This window comes from Mastigoproctus giganteus, chromosome 6 (genome assembly GCF_048544385.1).
Source record: "Mastigoproctus giganteus isolate SK-2022 chromosome 6, ASM4854438v1, whole genome shotgun sequence".
NCBI classification, from domain to species: domain Eukaryota; kingdom Metazoa; phylum Arthropoda; class Arachnida; order Uropygi; family Thelyphonidae; genus Mastigoproctus; species Mastigoproctus giganteus.
In genome coordinates this window covers 213,652,293-213,671,196 of record NC_143580.1, presented here as the reverse complement: position 1 = coordinate 213,671,196, position 18,904 = coordinate 213,652,293, and the positions used below count along the sequence as shown (strand labels likewise).

The following is an 18,904-nucleotide window of genomic DNA, read 5'->3' as shown; positions in this document are numbered from 1 at the left end:
TCAGTGATTAAGTGACATTTCACCGGTCTAGTAAATGTTAACAGATACGGTTGTTGCATATGTGGATCTGAAGATTCCCCACAGGGTCATGAACACAAGCATGATAGGCCCCAAGGTAAACTTCTGGTCCACACTGTCCTTCAGCCAGGTGATCAGGCCATTTTTCTTCCACAAAAATGCTGTAAACTTGCAAATTACCTAGATATGCTCAAATTATATGCTGCAACTCAGCTGGAAGATATGCAGTCGCAGTTCTATCAGCAAGATGGGGCACCACCACACTGAGGCTTGCATGTGCACCAACCCGCTAACTGACAGATCAGGCGGGATGGTTGCATTCTCTGGGCTCCTTGTTCCCCGGACATCACACATTGGATTTCTATGTGAAGGACAAGATGTATGAAAAAAAGTTACCAACGTCACAGAATGAAAAGACCAGATTGAACAAGTAGTGACTTTGATTTCGAAAGTTAAGCTTTAAAACAATTGCAATGAAATCAGCTACCATCTTGACAATTCTATGTGCTACCAAAGGTGCCCATGTGGAAGTTTACTAAAGTGCAGTTGTGTGATAAGAAATTCTTTGAATTGCTTTATTAAGTGCAGCATATTTTTTACAATACCTATTACAATAAATTTTTAATCGAGCTTCATAATCAGGTGTTGTTGTTGTTGTTGTTGTTGTTGTTTGGTTTTTTAGGAGCATTAGCAACTAAGGCCATATTGCTCCGGAATATGCGGTGGTCATTCCCTGACCTTCCCGCATCCTCCATATTTGGTGGTGACGGGCTCGAACCCCGGTCTAATCAAGAAGCGTGTGATATGCACTGCTGCTCCTTCCCACCTGGCTACGGAGACGCCCATAATCAGGTGAATAATTTATAGACACCCTGTATGTCTTTGGTCGTTTTATGGTACACTGGCACCTAAGGCATAATGCACCAAGTCGATACACCCTGTATGTGTTTGTTTTTGTTACTTTTCTTCTCAAATGCAGACTGCATCACTTACATACTGCTTTTACTGGTTTAACCTTCAGGCAAGTGCACAAAAAACCATAGTAGCAGTGGGTATTGATTGTCTTTACTTCAGTCAGGTTTTTGGGGAGGAAAAAGAGCAAAATATAGATAAAAAAAAAAAGTAAAAAATTAAAATAAAAGGCAAAAAATAGGATTTAATAGATTCTATTAAATTAGATAATGGGGAAAACTTCTAAAAATTTTATTCTTAAATCTATCTGTATACTGCATAATAAGATCAAAAAACATTATTAGAGACAATAGTCTTGTTATCAAATAAACAAGACTATTTTCCATAGCAACAGTGTTTTGTATCACAACAGTGTATCATTTTCCATAGAAACAGTGTTTTGTATCACAACAGTGTATCATTTTCCATAGAAACAGTGTTTTGTATCACAACAGTGTATCATTTTCCACAGAAACAGTGTTTTGCCATACACAGTGCCCTAAATGGTAATTTTTTTTTTTTACAGCTAAAGTCTTGCAATTAAAAAATACTTAACAGTGGAAATTGAATGTGAACATCACACAATTATGTAATTCTAATAGATCGTAAATTCATAAATTTTACTGTTTTTGAAAGACACCAGCATTGCCAACCAGAGGTTTAATCCTGCAAAGGCTAGTGCAGTCTAATACAGTTATGCTAGATGCTTTCGTAAGAAAAAGGAATCAATCAATAATAATTAATCAATATCTACTAATACTCTAACTAGATATTGATTACTTATTGTTGGTTGATTTCTTTTTCTTATGCATTTTCTTATTTCCTTGTTTTTTTGATATCCTCAGTGACTATCCCAATAAAAACTATCATCCTTCATTAGCACACAGAGCACACAAACAAATCGTTCCTTCCTCACTCCTTTTTTGCTGGTGGAAATAATATTAAAGTACCCAGATAAGATAATCAAAAATAAAAAATTGAAAAAAAACCCTTGTACTCAGTTACATCACTAAATTTTTACACGTTAGAGAGGCAACCAAAGAGAGTAATAATCCTGATCTGGTTATCAGCAGTGATTATTCGTGCATTAAGAATTTGCAGATAAAGGACCCACTGGGTGGCAGTGATCAAAGTGTGCTGATGTGAGATTTACTTAAAGATATTACTACCATCAGAGGTAAACGGAAGGGTTTTTACTTCCGTAAAGGTGACTACAATTGTCTCAGACAGTTTTTAAATTGTTTACAGTGGGAACTTTATTTACAATTTAAAAACTGTCTGAGACCAGACAGTTTTTAAATTGTAAATAAAATTAAATGCAACAAGGCATCAATATCTTTAAGAGTATAATAATCTATACAATATTGGTGTAAACACCATAGACAACTCTTAAACAAAAAAAAAAAAAAAAAAAAGAAAGAAAGAAACAGTGGTGGTGGTGCCTACTGAGAATAAGTAACAATAGTCTTCTCTTTTAGTGAAGCATTACTTATTCGAGGTAGTGCAATACATGGCAACTCGTTGTGAAGGAAAAGCACAATATGAGATAGAGATAAAATGATGTGCTTCAAACTACTAACATAGTTTTTTTGTTTAAGAGTTGTCTATGGTGTTTACACCAATATTATATAGTTTTTAAATTGTATACAATGGGACCAACTGATGATGTTACCGGCAGCAAATTCTAAATGGGAAGCATTCAGGGAAGTAATCGTGGATGCTACTAAGCTTTTCATACTGATTAAGAAATACTGTTCAAGGTTTAGGCCTAAATGCATGTCAGATGAACTAATGAGACTCATGGCAGGGAAGAAAAATGCACGGGATGCATATAGATTATCAGAAGCCTATGATAGTATAAGCTAGTCTGTAATCAAGTCACAAAGGAAGTTAAGCAATCGAAGGCAGATTACGAGAAATCTTCATCACAGGATGCTAAGAAAAACAGAAAAGACTTCTTTAGTTATATAAAAACTAGAAAGAAGGGGGTGAATCAGATGAATCTACATTCATACATGAGTTATTAAGGGAAGGAAATGCCAGAAGTTTATCCAACTGTAACAGGGTGCTTAATGATTTTGTAATAACTGAGAGCAAAGTGGAGGAGAAATTATTGAAGTTAAACACATAAAAGGCACCTGGGGTGGATGGGATCTATCCAGTTATATTAAAGGAGGCAGCAAAGTAAGCAAACCCTTAACCATAATTATGAGAACATCCTTGGTCCCAGGAGAAGTCCCCATGGACTGAAGATGTGCAAATGTCCCCAATTCACAAAGGGGGATCGAAGGGTGACACAAGCAATCACGAAACTGTTTAACTTCTGTTCCGGGGAAAATAATAGAGTCACTGGTTAAAGATGCATTGCAGGATCATCTAGACAAGACTGCAGCAATAATTCAGACACATCATGGGTTTGTTAAGGGAAAGTCTTATCTGACAAATTTGATTGGATACTATGATGAGGTTACAAAGGAACTGGATGCAAAAAATAATTTTGATATTATATATTTAGGTTTCAGGAAAACTTTTGACACTGTTGCACATGGAAACACTGTACAAATTGGAGCAATATGGTATTAAGGGAAAGTTGCTACAATGGATAAAAGGTGGTTGAATGGGAGAAGACAGAGTGGTAATCAATGGACGCTGTTCTTCATGGACTAATGTTATTAGTGGAGTTCCCCAGGGTTCGGTGTTGGGCCCACTGTAGTTTTGTATATTTATCAATGATATTGATGAACGTATATCATAACAGCAATGACAGTATACTACTGCAACAGGATCTAGAAAATTTGGGCTTGTTAGTTTGTTAGTTATTTGGTTTTTAGGAGCATTAGCAACTAAGGCCATATTGCTCCGGGAATATGCGGTAGTCATTCCCTGACCTTTCCGCATCCTCCGTATTTGGTGGTGACGGGCTCGAACCCCGGTCTAATCAAGAAGCGTGTGCTACGCACTGCTGCTCCTTCCCACCTGGCTACGGAGGCGCCCGAGAAAATTTGGGCAGATGGGCTGAGAAGTGGTAATGAAGTTTAACATTGACAAATGCAAAGTACTGCATATGGGTAGAAGTAACCCAAGAGAAATGTACCAACTGTGTCGTACTACACTTAGGATAATAGAAAATGAAAAAGACCTGGGAGTAATTGTGCAGTCAGATATGAAATTTTCTGACAGTGCAGACAGGCTGCCAGAGCAGGTCATGGGGTATTGTCAATGATATACAGAAATTCTGCAAGTAGGGAAAAGGAGGCGATTATCCTTTTGTATAAGGCAATAGTCAGGCCACACTGAGTACTGCATACAAGTCTGGATGCCTCATTTTAGGAAGGGGAGAACAAAAGAGTGGTCTTACCAAGAAAGGCATAAGTTCTGCAAATTGCAGCATCTGGAGACTAGGCACCTGTGAAGTGATCTGATTAAGGTGTAGAAGGCCTTGAATGGGTTGGGCTGCTCAATTCTGATAGGATTCTTCCTCTTGCTCAGATTACAAACCTGAGGGGGCACAAAATCAAATTGAGGAAAGACAGTTGTTGAATAGACATGCAGAAATTTGCCTTTAGCCAGCAAGTATTTGATTGCTAGAACAAACTTCTATCTGTCACTGTGGAAGTTGATAGCTTAAATAAATTCAAGGAAGAACCGGACAATCATTTAGAAGTAATGGATATGTGAAATGGTGTGTTTTTTTTTTTTTTTTTTTTTTTTTTTTTTGGGCTGATGCTACATAAGCCTGCTTTCTTGTATCACATGCCTTGATTACTACTAAATCACATAATAATGAATATCATGACCATCAAAAAGATAGGTTTATCTTTCAATAACAAACAGATATTCCACCATTTTTGAACAAAATTTACATAGATTATGCACTTTTCCTTATAACTGCTACAAATGGAAGCCTACTCAGAATAACTGGGATTTAATGCATTCACCCCCTCCTTAATGTGAGAGAATCTGTTTAATATGTAATTTTTGGAATACTGAAAAAAAAAAATCAACATTCCAACTTCCTCAGCATTTGAAAAACTCATACATAATGTTGAAAATTAAAAGTTTGGAATTCACCATTAAAAGCAGACTTATTTTTGTGCTGGGATATAAATCAAAAAAATCAAATCTTAATTTTATAAAAGGTTTATTCATGCACATAAACTAACATCAACACAAGCAAAGAACATATAAAAGTGTGTCAGATCTATAAACAAAAGGCAAGCATTACAGCAAATTTCATGCACCTTTACATTTACAGCACCCGTTGGTTGAACGCTTAAGAATGACTGCTCATACGTATTATCGCACAGCACTTGGGTGCATTTTGAATGTAGATATGCATACATGTGTAAAGACAGTGATCATGTTAAAAAGATTCATCAGTGATAAACTCAATAAGTGGAATAGCTAGATAGTGAGTAATTTCTATTACCCAACCTTCAAATGAGGCATTCATTGACAAATATCCCTTTATATTTCATTCAGTATGTGCATGTTAATTTAATTGCAAATAACTTGTCTGATTAAAATACAATCTGAACATGATGCCATCAAATGCTGTTTAAACTAAACGCTTACTTAGAGATACAATAATAAAACACACACACACACACACACACACACACACTGGGCATCATGTGGAGGAATGTGTATTTTTGCTGCCTCTAATGATAGCTCTATATTTATTTTCTTAATTTTCGTATTATATTTTGTACCATTTTTATTTTTTAACTAATTCTATGCTAATATATATATATATATATAAATATATAGAGCCTATAGGTATAGGGTGCAGAGTAGTCTAAAGAACTATCTATTGAATCCATAGTAAAATTACAAGAAAGTACCTGTAATAAACATGCATCTGCATTCACTGTTCCGTTAATAAACTTAATTCACTCCACCCCTTTGCTTGTTATGCATCCCCAGGTACTTTCTTGTTATTGTATTCAACAGAGTTCTTTAGACTACTCTGCATCCTATACCTACAGGCTCTATATATTTTATCTATATTCCTTATAGTTGCTAGTTTCTTCTAATATTAATGTAGTACAGTAATACCCCGAAGTTACGCGATAGGTGGGTCCGACGAAAATCGCGTAAGTCGAAATCGCGTAAGTCGGGGTACAACTTTGCATATAAATACGTATAAATTTTGCTTAATTGGGTCCAAGGACTAACAAAAACACTAGTTTAGAAGAAAAATATTAATAAAATTGCAGTTCTTTATACATATTAATACAAAATATGTATTAAAAAAAACAAATGACTTACGTAAAAAAGTTATTTCGATGTCGATGGCTTCATAAAATCTAACAAATTCGTCTGACGACACAGCGCGTTCTTTTTTTCACGCAGAATTTCTTCGTAGCAAGCTAATATTTTTTTTTATTCCTTGCTTTGTAGCTATAACGCGTTCTTCGTTGGAGTCTATGTTTTCTAAAATTTTTAAGCCCTTTACAATTGAGTCCTTTTCAATTTTCAACCTGTCAAGTTTGCAATTGTCGTGTGCTTTTCGCCGTTGCTTCATTTAGGCCTGTAGCACGTGCAATATCACATGGTCTTTCATTTCGCTCAAAGCGTTTCACAATTTCATATTTTTTCTCTATCGACAGAGGTGGACTGGCCATAAGCCTTACCGGGGAAACCCCGGTGGGCCAGTGTGATTTTGGCCATAAACCATAGTATGACGCCACTATAAATTTTCCCGGGTAAGAATTTTTGACCCAGTCCGCCTCTGTTTATCGATAATTGCTTTTCTTTTTCTCTCTGAATCTGCAGTGTCTTCACCTTTTAATTAAGTATTTTACTCATTTTTAGGGAATAAAGCACAATTACAAAACGAGGTGGCACTCTTGATACACATAAACAAAGCTGCGCGCATGTAGCAACTGAATAAACAACACCATAAAGGCAGAGATACACTATTAACACCTCACATTTCTAGGGGTTACTACCATAAAACAATAAAAATCCAGTTGCGTTTCTGCTAGTGGAATCTGTTATAAACTGGTAGTAAACTCGATCTAATTGCATTTGCGATTATACCGATAGCTGGAATTGTGTTGGTTTTTACGTTATTATGGTGAAATGTGTTTCCCCTTCACTGATATAAAAAACATAAAAGCAGCAAAGTTGAATTTTGTTCATCTTTCGCTCTCATTCTCCGCCGTCGCACCGTATATCGATAACATATGAAAAACGACCTTGAAGATAGTGGGCGGCAGCGTTGCCAAACGAAAAAAATCAAGAACCGCGTAACTCCGAGTTCGCGTAAGTCGGGGTAGCGTAAGTCGGGGTATTACTGTAATCTAGAACTATAATCCCATATACTTTTCATACTCTTTTATAGCTTTCATACTCATTACCCCCTCTCTTAAACTTAAAATTATATATATATATATATATATATATATAAAAAGATTTTATAGTATGTAGAAAGTGTGAAGAAGAAGATTTGTTTTAAGCCTACTGAATCTACGGGATACACCAGAAGTGAACTCAACTAAGTGGAAAAGGAATGTAGCGATATATGATATAAAAAAAAAAAAAAAAAAAAGAGACAGGAAATTTAGAAATAAAAGGTGAAAAGGCGACCAAAATAAGATTACATTGCAGTGTATTTTGGTCGCCTTTTCACTTTTTATTTTTAAATTTCCCGTCTCTTTCTTTTTCATATCATATATTGCTACATTCCTTTTCCATTTAGTCGAGTTCATTTCTGGTGTATACTGTAGGTTCAATAGGCTTAAAACAAATCTTCTTCTTCACATTTTCTACATACTATAAAATCTTTTTTTATATATATATATATATATATATATATATATATATATATATATATATATATATACACACACACACACATTATGGCTGTGGGGTATGTTTTGCTAATGCAGTGTTCCTAATCCACAATCAATGTTATCTTTCTTTTTCGTACTGTTACATTCCACCCTCCATGATTAATTAGCTTCTTAATACAATTATTCTTTTATTATATATATATATATATATATATATATATAGCATGAACCAGAGCGATAATGCTCAATACATTCTACATTGATATCAGTATACGTAAAAGAATAAGATAAGTTTACCTCAATATGATATGTAGAATACTTCCATATGATACACTCCAGAAATTAAAACGAAAATAATTAAAAAAATCGAAAATCTTATATTACAGTAAGAAATAATTAAAAATCAAATGAACACAATTAGAAATCAATTTAACGCAATTAAAAATTAAGTAAAAAATTATTCTGGTTCAAATTCATTTTTAATCTCTTATTGACTAGTTCATTCATTTCCTTTCTCTCCAGGTAGAACCTATCGATACACACAATTATGGGGGATTTTTTGAATACCTTGGTGCAAACTTATATTAGATTAACACTAAGATACTCGGGCCCAAAGTTACCATATTTCTTTTCTAAAGTATTGCCTTCAAAACAACATCGTTCTGAAGTTTGCCATATCACATAATATAGTTAAGCTTGCCTTAAGATCTTGGTATTCTAATAAACAAAAACACCTTTCCCAAGTTAGGAAACTTCGCAACAAATTAAAAAATTATCTACATCCTAATGATTGGTCTGTATTGAAGACCTCCATAGATTTGTGACGTGAATCACTGGCCTCAGAAATAAAAAAAATAGACACGTTAACAAATTGAATACACTATTGGGAGGGTCAAGACACATTCATACAAGTTCTAACACATTGTCGCAAGCTTGCGACCAAATGAATACGAGTTGTGTGATGCCCCTCCCCCCCACACACCACCACTCACGCACAACTGTCTACTGCAGAATACTTCAGCTAGTTCACAAACATCCCCTCACCCAACATTCAATGAACTGGCATATCAACAAGTTACAAATATTTCCTCGTATATGAAATCGCAGGACCAGATTTCACTTTTATCCAAAGGATTAAATTACAATTTACCACTTCGAAAACTACCGAAAAAACAGTGCGTAACTGATATTGAATTTGGACTTTGTACTATTCCACAAAAAGATTTATTTATTCAACAAGTTAACCAGGTGGTGAATAACATAAAAGAAACGCGACTTCCTAAATTGAATACACGACAGTTCAGCTTTACGTGAACTTCGGTAGTTTTCGAGGTGGCAAACTTTGGTAGTTTTCAGAGAGCTGATAAAGGAGATACAGTGGTAATACTCAATAAACCTGATTATATCAATAAGTTAGAGTCAGTTGTATCAGATACTTCTACTTACCTTGAAGTAGACCCGGCACTATTTACCAATTTGGTCAATCAATACAATAAAACGTTAACCACATATTGAAAAAAATGACTACATTACTATGGCTCAGTTAAAGGAAATGAAGGCCAGAACATACAATATTCCTGCATTTTTCAGTCAGGTAAAATTACATAAGACCGGATTTCCTATTCAGCCTATTGTTTCCTACAGAAACTCAGCATTTCCATTCTTGGCCGCACATGTATATATAGCATTATAAAACCCTTTAGACAGGCGATACAATTTGGGATTAAGAACTACAATACACTATTTGATAACCTTAAGGACTGTAGACTTGACGGTAATGATAATTTATTCTCACTAGATGTTATCTCGTTATATATGAATATAAACATCGAATACACATTAGATATTCTTTGGGATATGTTAAATAATAACCCAATACCGATTAATTATACAAAGCTTCCTATTAAGAAAATTTTTCACTTAAACTCTTAGTTGAAGCCAACTATATCACCTTTCGAGACAAAGTATACAAACAAATTTTTGGTTTGAGGAAGGAAAATCGTTTTGCTATTTTTTTCATCAAATTAATTTTTTACTTAATTTTTAATTGCATTAAATTGATTTCTAATTGTGTTCATTTGATTTTTAATTATTGTTAATTATTTCTTACTGTAATGTAAGATTTTCGATTTTTTAATTATTTTCGTTTTAATTTCTGGAGAATATCATATGGAAGTGTTCTACGTATCATATTGAGGTAAACTTCTCTTATTCTTTTACAAATACAAATGTATATATATTATATATAATTGGTGGGGAGACTACAAATTGGGGTGAAACAACAAATTTAGAAAAGAACACAAATTCAAAGTACCTGACATTTATAAATATATTACATAAGCATATAGTCAGAAATATTGTCTTACTTATCATCGTTTGTATGACAATTAAGGGCTGATGAATCTCGACTAAGTATATCTTCCAATCGCCCATAAGGCAGATTTCTTCCTTCAGATGATGTTACAACAACTAATCCCACCTGAGCTGGATTCACCCATTCAGATACAGTCCTTAGAAAAGAAAGAGAAACATCTATCTGTAAATGTGTTAAATATGTACTGAAAAATGAACATTTTTATTACTTTTGTTTTATTTTTGATTTATTTTTGGAATAAACTCAAATTGAGATACACCTATATTGATTTGATTTTATTTTATTATTTGGGTGATCATTTTCTTAGAAAGGTCATAATGCTACAATGCAAAAAATATCACCATACACTGTTTAAAAATTGCTGTATTTCCTAGATGATAAAATGTACCCAAGTTTTAGAATATAAATTTTAGGAAAACTAATTTTATTGGATATATTAGAAACAGATTGATTCCCAAGTGCTTACTACAAAAATGTTAACACAGAATGAAACTTTTACTTCTCAAGAATGTAAAACTCATTGTTACTGCTGTTGCATCCATAATTTCAATTGGTATAGCCTGAACTTTTGTTTTCTCCATGTGTAAAATTTTCATATGATCAAAGGCATTGCTGATTCATATTTCTTGAAAGATATCAACTCTCTCTTATGTTTTGCTAACATGAATCCTTCACTCATTCATACCCTGTGAAAATGTTAGTTGCTTTATTCATCCTACTGATGTCAATTTGTGATTTTGTGCCTCCGTCCAGCATTGTTCAGGCCATGTTATGTCAAGGATCTGGATATATGGCGTATGCATGGATATATTCATGCATATGCCATATACAAAAATATCATTACTTCATACAGCATGTCCCCCCCCCTCCCACCTTTTCTTACTATTGAATACACCATGAATAGCCAAACTAATACAACCAACTTATCTGCAAAAAGATTAACCTCCCAAACACTTCCTAGTTCATTTCACAAATATACGTGGTCTCAGCTCTAATCTTAAAGATGTCCATTTCCACTTCCAGTCTGCCAAACCCCATGGACTTTTTCCTGACAAAATCTCAGCTATCGGTTGATTCGACTACTGCTCGTCTCAGTTGCCCAAATTATTCGCTGTATGATTCCTTTTGCCTCAAAGGTGGTATTTGTGCATATGTCCGTTCTGATATTCCCTATAAGAGACTTGGTAATTTGGAATGTCCTCTTTTCGATTTTCTCTAGCTTAAAATCTCTCTACCTCATTCTATCAAATTCACCTGTTGTCTCTATCATTCTCCCAACTTCCCTAATCACTTGGAGCTCTTTGACTTCCTCACTTTGCAACTTGACTTTCTTCAGTCCAATTTTCCTAACAGTGAGATAATTTTCCTTGGTGATTTTAATGTTCACAACTCCAGCTGGCTTCCTTTCTCTAGTCACATAGATCCAGCTGGTCGAGATGCTGAGGCTTTTGCAATTACTAATGACCTCGCAGAGATTGTTCATTTACCTACCAGAATACTGGACAATCCTAACCATACAGCCAACACACTTGAAATTTTTCTCACAAACAACCCTTTGAAGTACATGGTCGAAGTGAGTGGTCCTTTAGGCACCTCTGATCACAATTTGGTGATTGTTTCTTCTCCAATGGAGCTTTTATCTCATGGCTATTCACAAGTGAATAGCCATGAGGTAAAGTGTTGTTTGACTTTAAAAGAGTGCAAAATTGGATGACCTGTGAGATTTCTTTCTTCTTTTCCTTGGTTGGATTACTGTTTCAAAACTTCTGATGTCAACATTTGCTCAGATTTTGTCAGTGAAATTATTCTTGTAGGAATGGAATCCTTAATTCCACGCTCCACTTTAAAATCTCGTCCTTTATCTAAACCTTGCTTTCCCAACAAATATGCTAAGGCTGTTCACAAGAGAAGAATGTTGCATATTGTAATTGGCTTGTTTCCAATTCTTCAGTTTCATTTTCTGCCTACACCAAAGCTTGTAACAATTGCAAAGCAGTTATTAATGGAACAGGCTAAGAGTAGAAAACTTGCTTCTTGCCCTAATGGTAGCCGAGCATTCTGGTATCTTGCCAAAGCTATTGGTCGCATGCAACTTTTGCCCATCTCTGCTCTCACCTTTGTCAACATCAGATGGTTCTGTTGTCACTTCAGCCAAGGATAAAGCTGACTTTAGCATCCCGTTTTTCTTCCAACTCATATATTAATGATATTGGTAAAACACCTTCCAATGTGATCCATTCAATGCCTCCTGTGGGCTTCCATCAAAGGATGTCAGAATAATTTTGACAAAACTTGATGCTCAGAAAGCTCCAGGCCCTGATGGTATTTCTCCACTTGTTCTCAAAACCTGTGCTCCTGAACTTACTCCTGTTCTTTGCTGCCTTTTTTCACTTTCTCATTCCAAAGGTGTTTTTCTTTCTGCTTGGAAATTTGCTCATATCCAGCCAGTTCCTAAAAATGGAACTGGCTGGATATGAGCATATAAATGGAGACAAATCCCTCCAATCCAATTATCTTCCCATTGCAATTACTTCTATTCTTTCTAAAGTAATGGAGAAATCAATTAACCGCCAACTCTTAAACTACCTAGAAACCTCCCATCTGATCAACGATCACTCGTATGAATTCCTTCATTGTCGATCCATTGGTGATGTTCTGGCTTATGTTACTCATTTATGGACAAATTCAACGGAAAAGTGCGGTGAAACACAAGCAGTTGTTCTTGACATCTCAAAGGCTTTCGATCGTGTTTGGCATAAAGGTCTTCTAAACAAGCTTCCATTTTATGGTTTGCCAACTGTTTTTTGTAATTGGTTATCCATTTTTCTCTTTGACCCCTCACTGAGGGTTACGGTAGATGGCTCTCTGTCTTCTAACTTCTCCACCAATGCTGGTTTCCCCCTTAAGTTCAGTTCTCTCCCCCACTCTTTTCCTATTGTATATTAATGACCTTCTTCCATTGACCAGAAATCCTAGCCATAGTTTTGCTGATGATAGCACATTGCATTCCACTTTCCATTTTGAGAAACCTTGCCCTGCTCTATCAGCTTCAACTTCTCAAATATGCGCTACAAATTCCTTAAATGCCGGTCTCCAGTGGGATAAAGACAGGTAATTCTCCAGTGGGATAAAGACAACTTAGTTGATTCCAATCTTTCTAAAACCCAGTCCTGTCTTATATCTCGCAAGAAGGATTATTCTGCCCCTATGCTTATCCTTGGTGGCACTCCGATTTCTAGGCAAGATGATATATCTCTTTTGGGGATTACCCTGACTTCTAATCTCTCTCTTGGCACAAGCATATTATAAATATTGCTCCCCTTGCATCTAAAAAACTTGGTTCTCTCTTTCTACCTCGACATTACTTTTCTTCCAAACAGCTGTTCACTCTGTACAAATCGCAAATCCACCCTACCATGGAGTATTGTTCCCACATCTGGGGCGGTGCCCCCAAACCTCTCTCAGGCTTCTAGAGATTCCATTAAGAAGAGGGCAGTTAGGTTAATTAATGACTCACCTTTAACAGAGTCTCTCCATAGACATACTGTTTCTGCTGCATGCCTTATTTACAGATACTTCCATGGGCACTGTTCTTCTGAACTGGCTTCTATCATTCCTACTCTCTCTCTCTCTCTCTCTCTCTCTCTCTCTCTCTCTCTTTTAAAACAGTCCGATCACGTGCCGTCACAAGCCAATATCCATTTACTGTCCAACTTCAAACTCACAGAACCAATTTTTCATCTTCCTTGTTTATTCATTCAACTACCATTTTCTGGAACAACCTTCCTTTATACGTATTTCCTGAAAATTATACATCTACAGAAGTTCAAGTCTAATGTCAACAAATATCTTCTTTCGTCTTCTCCACCTCCAACCCAAAGCATGGTACTAAGTGCTATAGGTTCTATTACCTCTCGTGCTTGGGGTTTTCATAAAGAAAAAAAAAAAAAAAAAAAGTTTTGTAGTATTACTTGTTCCCTGTTTGACCATAACAGAACAAATTTGCAATAAACAATGTCCTGCAAGTCAAACCACACTGAATATAATAAATAATACATCATTTAATTTTTTAATTTCTTTTCTTTCAAATTTGGGGCACTGTGTAACATGGGAAATTTTAAAATTATGCATACTGCTAAATACCTCGGCATATCATAGCATCAGCAGCTCACAGATTCCATGTCGCCCTTCAGAAAAAAGAATAGTTGCAAAAATGAGTGCCATACCTGACATGAGTACAACTGCACACGAGAAATTGACAGGTTTCTCGTGTGTAGTTGAACTTACTACAAAAACTAAGAGCTATTGAAGTAAAACTGTGTATGTTTTAGGAAGTAGAAAAAATTTCAGATCTTTAATGATTAACAGTTAATGCAGGATCATTATTTTGGAGAAGCAAATGTGAAATGACCCAACACTTACTCTCAGGTTAAACTGTACTATTACGAACTTTAAGCAAGTGTAGTTAGCGAGGGTTTCAATGCACATACATTGCAATATTATTATATATATTCTTTTATTCTTACTTTCCATTAGTTCCAATCCAATAAATTATACCATTCTCATCGAAATCCCTCTGATGAGAGAAGTTTAGTTTGATCCCTGGTTCTTTTAATTTCTTTACAAAGGTAAAAGTTGAACGATCATAATCATACCACTGTTTAGCAACCTATGGGAGAAAAAAAAAAGGGGGGGGGGGGGGTGAATTACCATTTGAAATAATCATGTTACAAATGTTTATTTTTTAACATTGTATTCAGTAAAAGAACAAGAATTTTTCCAAGGCTTCTAAACATAGAGGGGAAAACTATGTTCATTAATTGCTTTGATTAATTCTACAAAAAATGTTTCTAAAAAAAAAAAAGCAAATTGTAAACTGAAAAATAATTCCAGTGGCAAAGGAAGGAAAAAAAATCTTCAGATCACTTGAGCTATAAAAATATTTGATATTTTTCAAACTGAGTTGTATTATGGTAAAATCTGTAATTCAAATTTAATTAGAAAAACCTGAAGTTCAACATGCAAAATCTAGCACTTTTTGAAAATTTTTGACATTTATTCCCAGTGATGCTAATCTGGAGAACCAGCAGCATCACTGGGAGGTCCTTCACCATGTACAGCTGCCCACGTCGAGGAGCAAGCTAAGAGTTAGCTGCTAATTAAGGAATTTAATGCACTACAATAACTACATTTATTTACTCCAATTTTTAGGCTGTAACATTATGCACACCATTTATCAATAGGTTTTTAAAGGAAACCTGCATGTTTTGATGTTGATTAGAAGACAGCACTTAATTACTTGGAATCACTTTGGTTAAAAGGCCTACTGCAGAAAAGGGAAATTACATATACCACAAAACTAATGCAACAAATTAATATTGCAATTAGGGTTATACCAGACAAGGTATAATTCTGCTATCTGAATACCAAGACATTCCACTAATCAAAATAAAATAAAGTGGAAAAATAAGAAGAAAAAAAACAATGTAACACGCTCCATCAGAGCAAAACCACAATTCTCCACCAAGGGAGAATTCACCCTCACAACCATCAAAGTATGACAGTACTAGTGCACGTAGGGTTTATACTAACTTCCCATCCCTACATGCACTATATATCTACACTTCATTTCACACACATTTTATGTACTTTATGTAACACATCTGATAGCCAATTTGTTAAAATGCTTGAGAGTTCCCTCTCTTAAAATAAAGATAGGGAACTCACAAGCATCAGTTCTTCAGGGAAATGTAAAAAAAAAAAAAAAAAAAATGCACTTGCAAACTCCAAAAACGTTCATATTTCAGTTGTTGACTGCTGGCCAACCAAATGGTAACAGAAGCCCCTACACAATCTGAATACAGAATAAAAATAACAAGCCAAACTCCAAATTTTAACTTGTTTTATGGCCACCACAACCCTGTATAGCTTAAATAAGCAAATGTAATAACAAAATTCAAATTTGAGTGTTGACTCATCCAACCAGTATAAGGCAGTATATCACTCCATTCTAGCAACCCTATTAAGCACATTAGGAAAGAAAAAATACGATGCATCTCAGAGATGCGGGCAATCGTGATAACACAAGGTCACACACAATGTGGCACTATGGTTTTCAGTCCTTGGCACAAAAAAAATAAAATAAATAATAAAAAAAAAGATTCCTATGCATCTTACATTCATTTTATTACAACCCTGACTGCACCACTTTTTTTAAAAAATAAACTCTACTATAGCCTAAGCCAAATACAAATAAACCTTGGTGTAGATCCATTGGCATTAAAAATTTGTATTCTGTTTGTGATGTTTGTTTTATTTAAACTATAAAGGGTGGTGGCCATGACATGTTACAATTTTGCTGCTATTTTCAATCTGCATTCAGATCATACAGGGACATTTGAATAGGCATCAGAAATCGAAATACAACTCTTTGTGGAGTTCCCACCTGTTGATAAAGTGCCACATACTTTGGTGGGTGTGAGGATGCATCTCCTTGGCCAAGGAGTTGTGCAATTGCCCTACTGAGGTTGTTGTTTTGTTTCTATCTTATTTTTCATTTTATTTTATTAATTAGATTTATTTCATAATTCTGATATCTTAATATTCAGGTAGCAGAAATGCTACCTGAATATTAAGGTATTATACTTGCTAAATACAACCCTAACTGTTTTTGTAGTTTGATTTTTAACAGGTTGTGACCTAAAAGGGGCACGGTATAAATGATATTATTTACATTGCCCTGGACAGGTCAATGTAAATAATATCAACCCAGTTTCCTCCTCCTATCTGAGAAGTCAAAAATTGCCAAAAGGAAACCACATTTGTAAGCACCAAACCCTCAAGGAGAAAACCATGAAGGTCTGTAGATAACATGGTGTTTATACAGAAAGATGTTCATTCCAGATCAATGAATCTAATAACTTATCTAAAGGTGTTAAGTTAAATTCACAATTTGGCACATTAGTTTCATGGTATATTTAATGTTCATTTATCTACAAGTCTTAGAGACATAACCACATTTGTCTTTGGAGAAAAAAAAATGGCATTTTTTCAAAGCCATCGCTACCACTTCTTTCCTTCACTGTGCAATTTCAGTAATAATTGCTATGTTTTTGTTCTTCCACATGTATGTTTTGGCTATTTCTTTATTGGAGAACATATTTCTAAATAATGCAGTTGCATATGAATGTGAACAATATGCATAACTTTCAGCACATATGACAATATCTGCTTTCCTTTGAAATGCTACATTTATTTTCACATTTCTTTGTAAGCAATGCAATTGTTCTTATTTCATTTGTTCATAAACATCTGATAATTTCCTATTTACATCACTTTAAACTGAAAAATACATAGTATGCAATACAATTGCGCTACCTTTTCCATATTTTATAATACATGAAACATGCCCAATTAAACTCTCCATATTTCTTTAACATCTTACTGAAGGACATTATAAAATTAAATTTAGTTTTGCACAAAACACTCAGAAAGAATCTTTAGTTAAATAATTAAATGTTATAATATAATTAACATTTCATTTCCCACATATTCCACATATTCCGCAAAAGCAAATCCAGAGTTTTACATTTTTTCTTTTTTGAAAATGACCAAGAAAAATTATAATTAGGGCAGTGTGCAGGACAATAGGTCAAAGGAAATGAAATAACCATTGGAGAGAGAGAGAGAGATTACAATGAAATGACCATTATAGGTGGTTTCTATCTAAAAAAATGATAAAATGAGCTTTAGGCATTACTGCATACTACGAAAAATAAAAATTTTCACTTACCATCTTGACTAAGTACTTTTCTAGTTGTCCCACTGTAGTAAGTGGCTCCATCTTTAAACCTCGTCCTGTCCTATCTATCAAGCCAACCTCACCTGCTGCACGTTCCAAACGAAAACGGAGCCTTCTTGTTAAAATCTGTCCAACACAAATTTTGTATATTAGATTGTTAATATGCATTTCTTTATATTACTCTAAATTCAGATAACTGCATATAAATTAAAGTCTTTGAAAGTAACATGGTGTTTAAGGCATAATAGTTTTTATGTCATGCCAGAATTGCAGCTATCCAAACTTTATTTATTCAACACTCTGCATTAACGTATCTAGCAGTTGGTTGTGGTTGAGTAATTAGCATGAAGACACAAAACTACTCACATTCTATGTTTAAACCTGCAGTTCAAAAAAAGTGCTATTATTATTAACAGCAAGTAAAGCACTAGACAGCCACAAATCACTAAAACTGTAAACTGCTCCTGCCCTTATGGCCATCAAAGTACAAACAAAATTTATTGCATCACCACAATTTAATTGGCACATGCATGTTATTACAATCAACATGCAATTACAGTTCATATTAGCAAGTATTGACTAAATGCAAGTAATGCACAAGAGGGCAGTGATTATATTCTAAGGGAAAAAGTGAATAAAATAAAACCTCAAGGTTTTATTTTATTTTATTCACTAAAATAAAACCAGGGTATTTAATCCCTCATGGAGAGGGATTAAATACCCTAGCAAATGTACTTAGTGGCAACAAGCAAATGCAACTGGGATGTCACATTTCTAATTCATTGGCACAACCTTGAAGTAATTAAAACCAAGTAGGACAGTCTCAATAATAGAACCCTTGATACAGCAAATATTTTGCTTTTCAGTTTATATAAAAGTACTCAAGAAAGACTGTGGATGATCTGTCAGCATTTGTGGTTGGGAGTAGTGGTGGTACACAGTACGCATACCTTGTGCTAA

The 18,904-nt window shown here is 34.7% G+C and overlaps 1 protein-coding gene across 8 annotated transcripts in view; it reads right to left on the bottom strand.

Moving 5' to 3' along the window:
• Ufd4 (ubiquitin fusion-degradation 4-like) overlaps positions 1-18,904 on the bottom strand; it is a 729,475-nt gene that overhangs the window by 367,503 nt on the left and 343,068 nt on the right. For all 8 annotated transcript variants that reach the window (XM_090376711.1, XM_090376719.1, XM_090376714.1 and 5 more), the window contains exons 19-21: positions 17,936-18,070; positions 14,670-14,812; positions 10,136-10,279 (exon numbers count right to left, since the gene is read on the bottom strand). In XM_090376711.1, the coding sequence (XP_090232837.1) occupies positions 10,136-10,279; positions 14,670-14,812; positions 17,936-18,070 (422 nt within the window). The remainder of the gene's footprint in view (positions 1-10,135; positions 10,280-14,669; positions 14,813-17,935; positions 18,071-18,904) is intronic.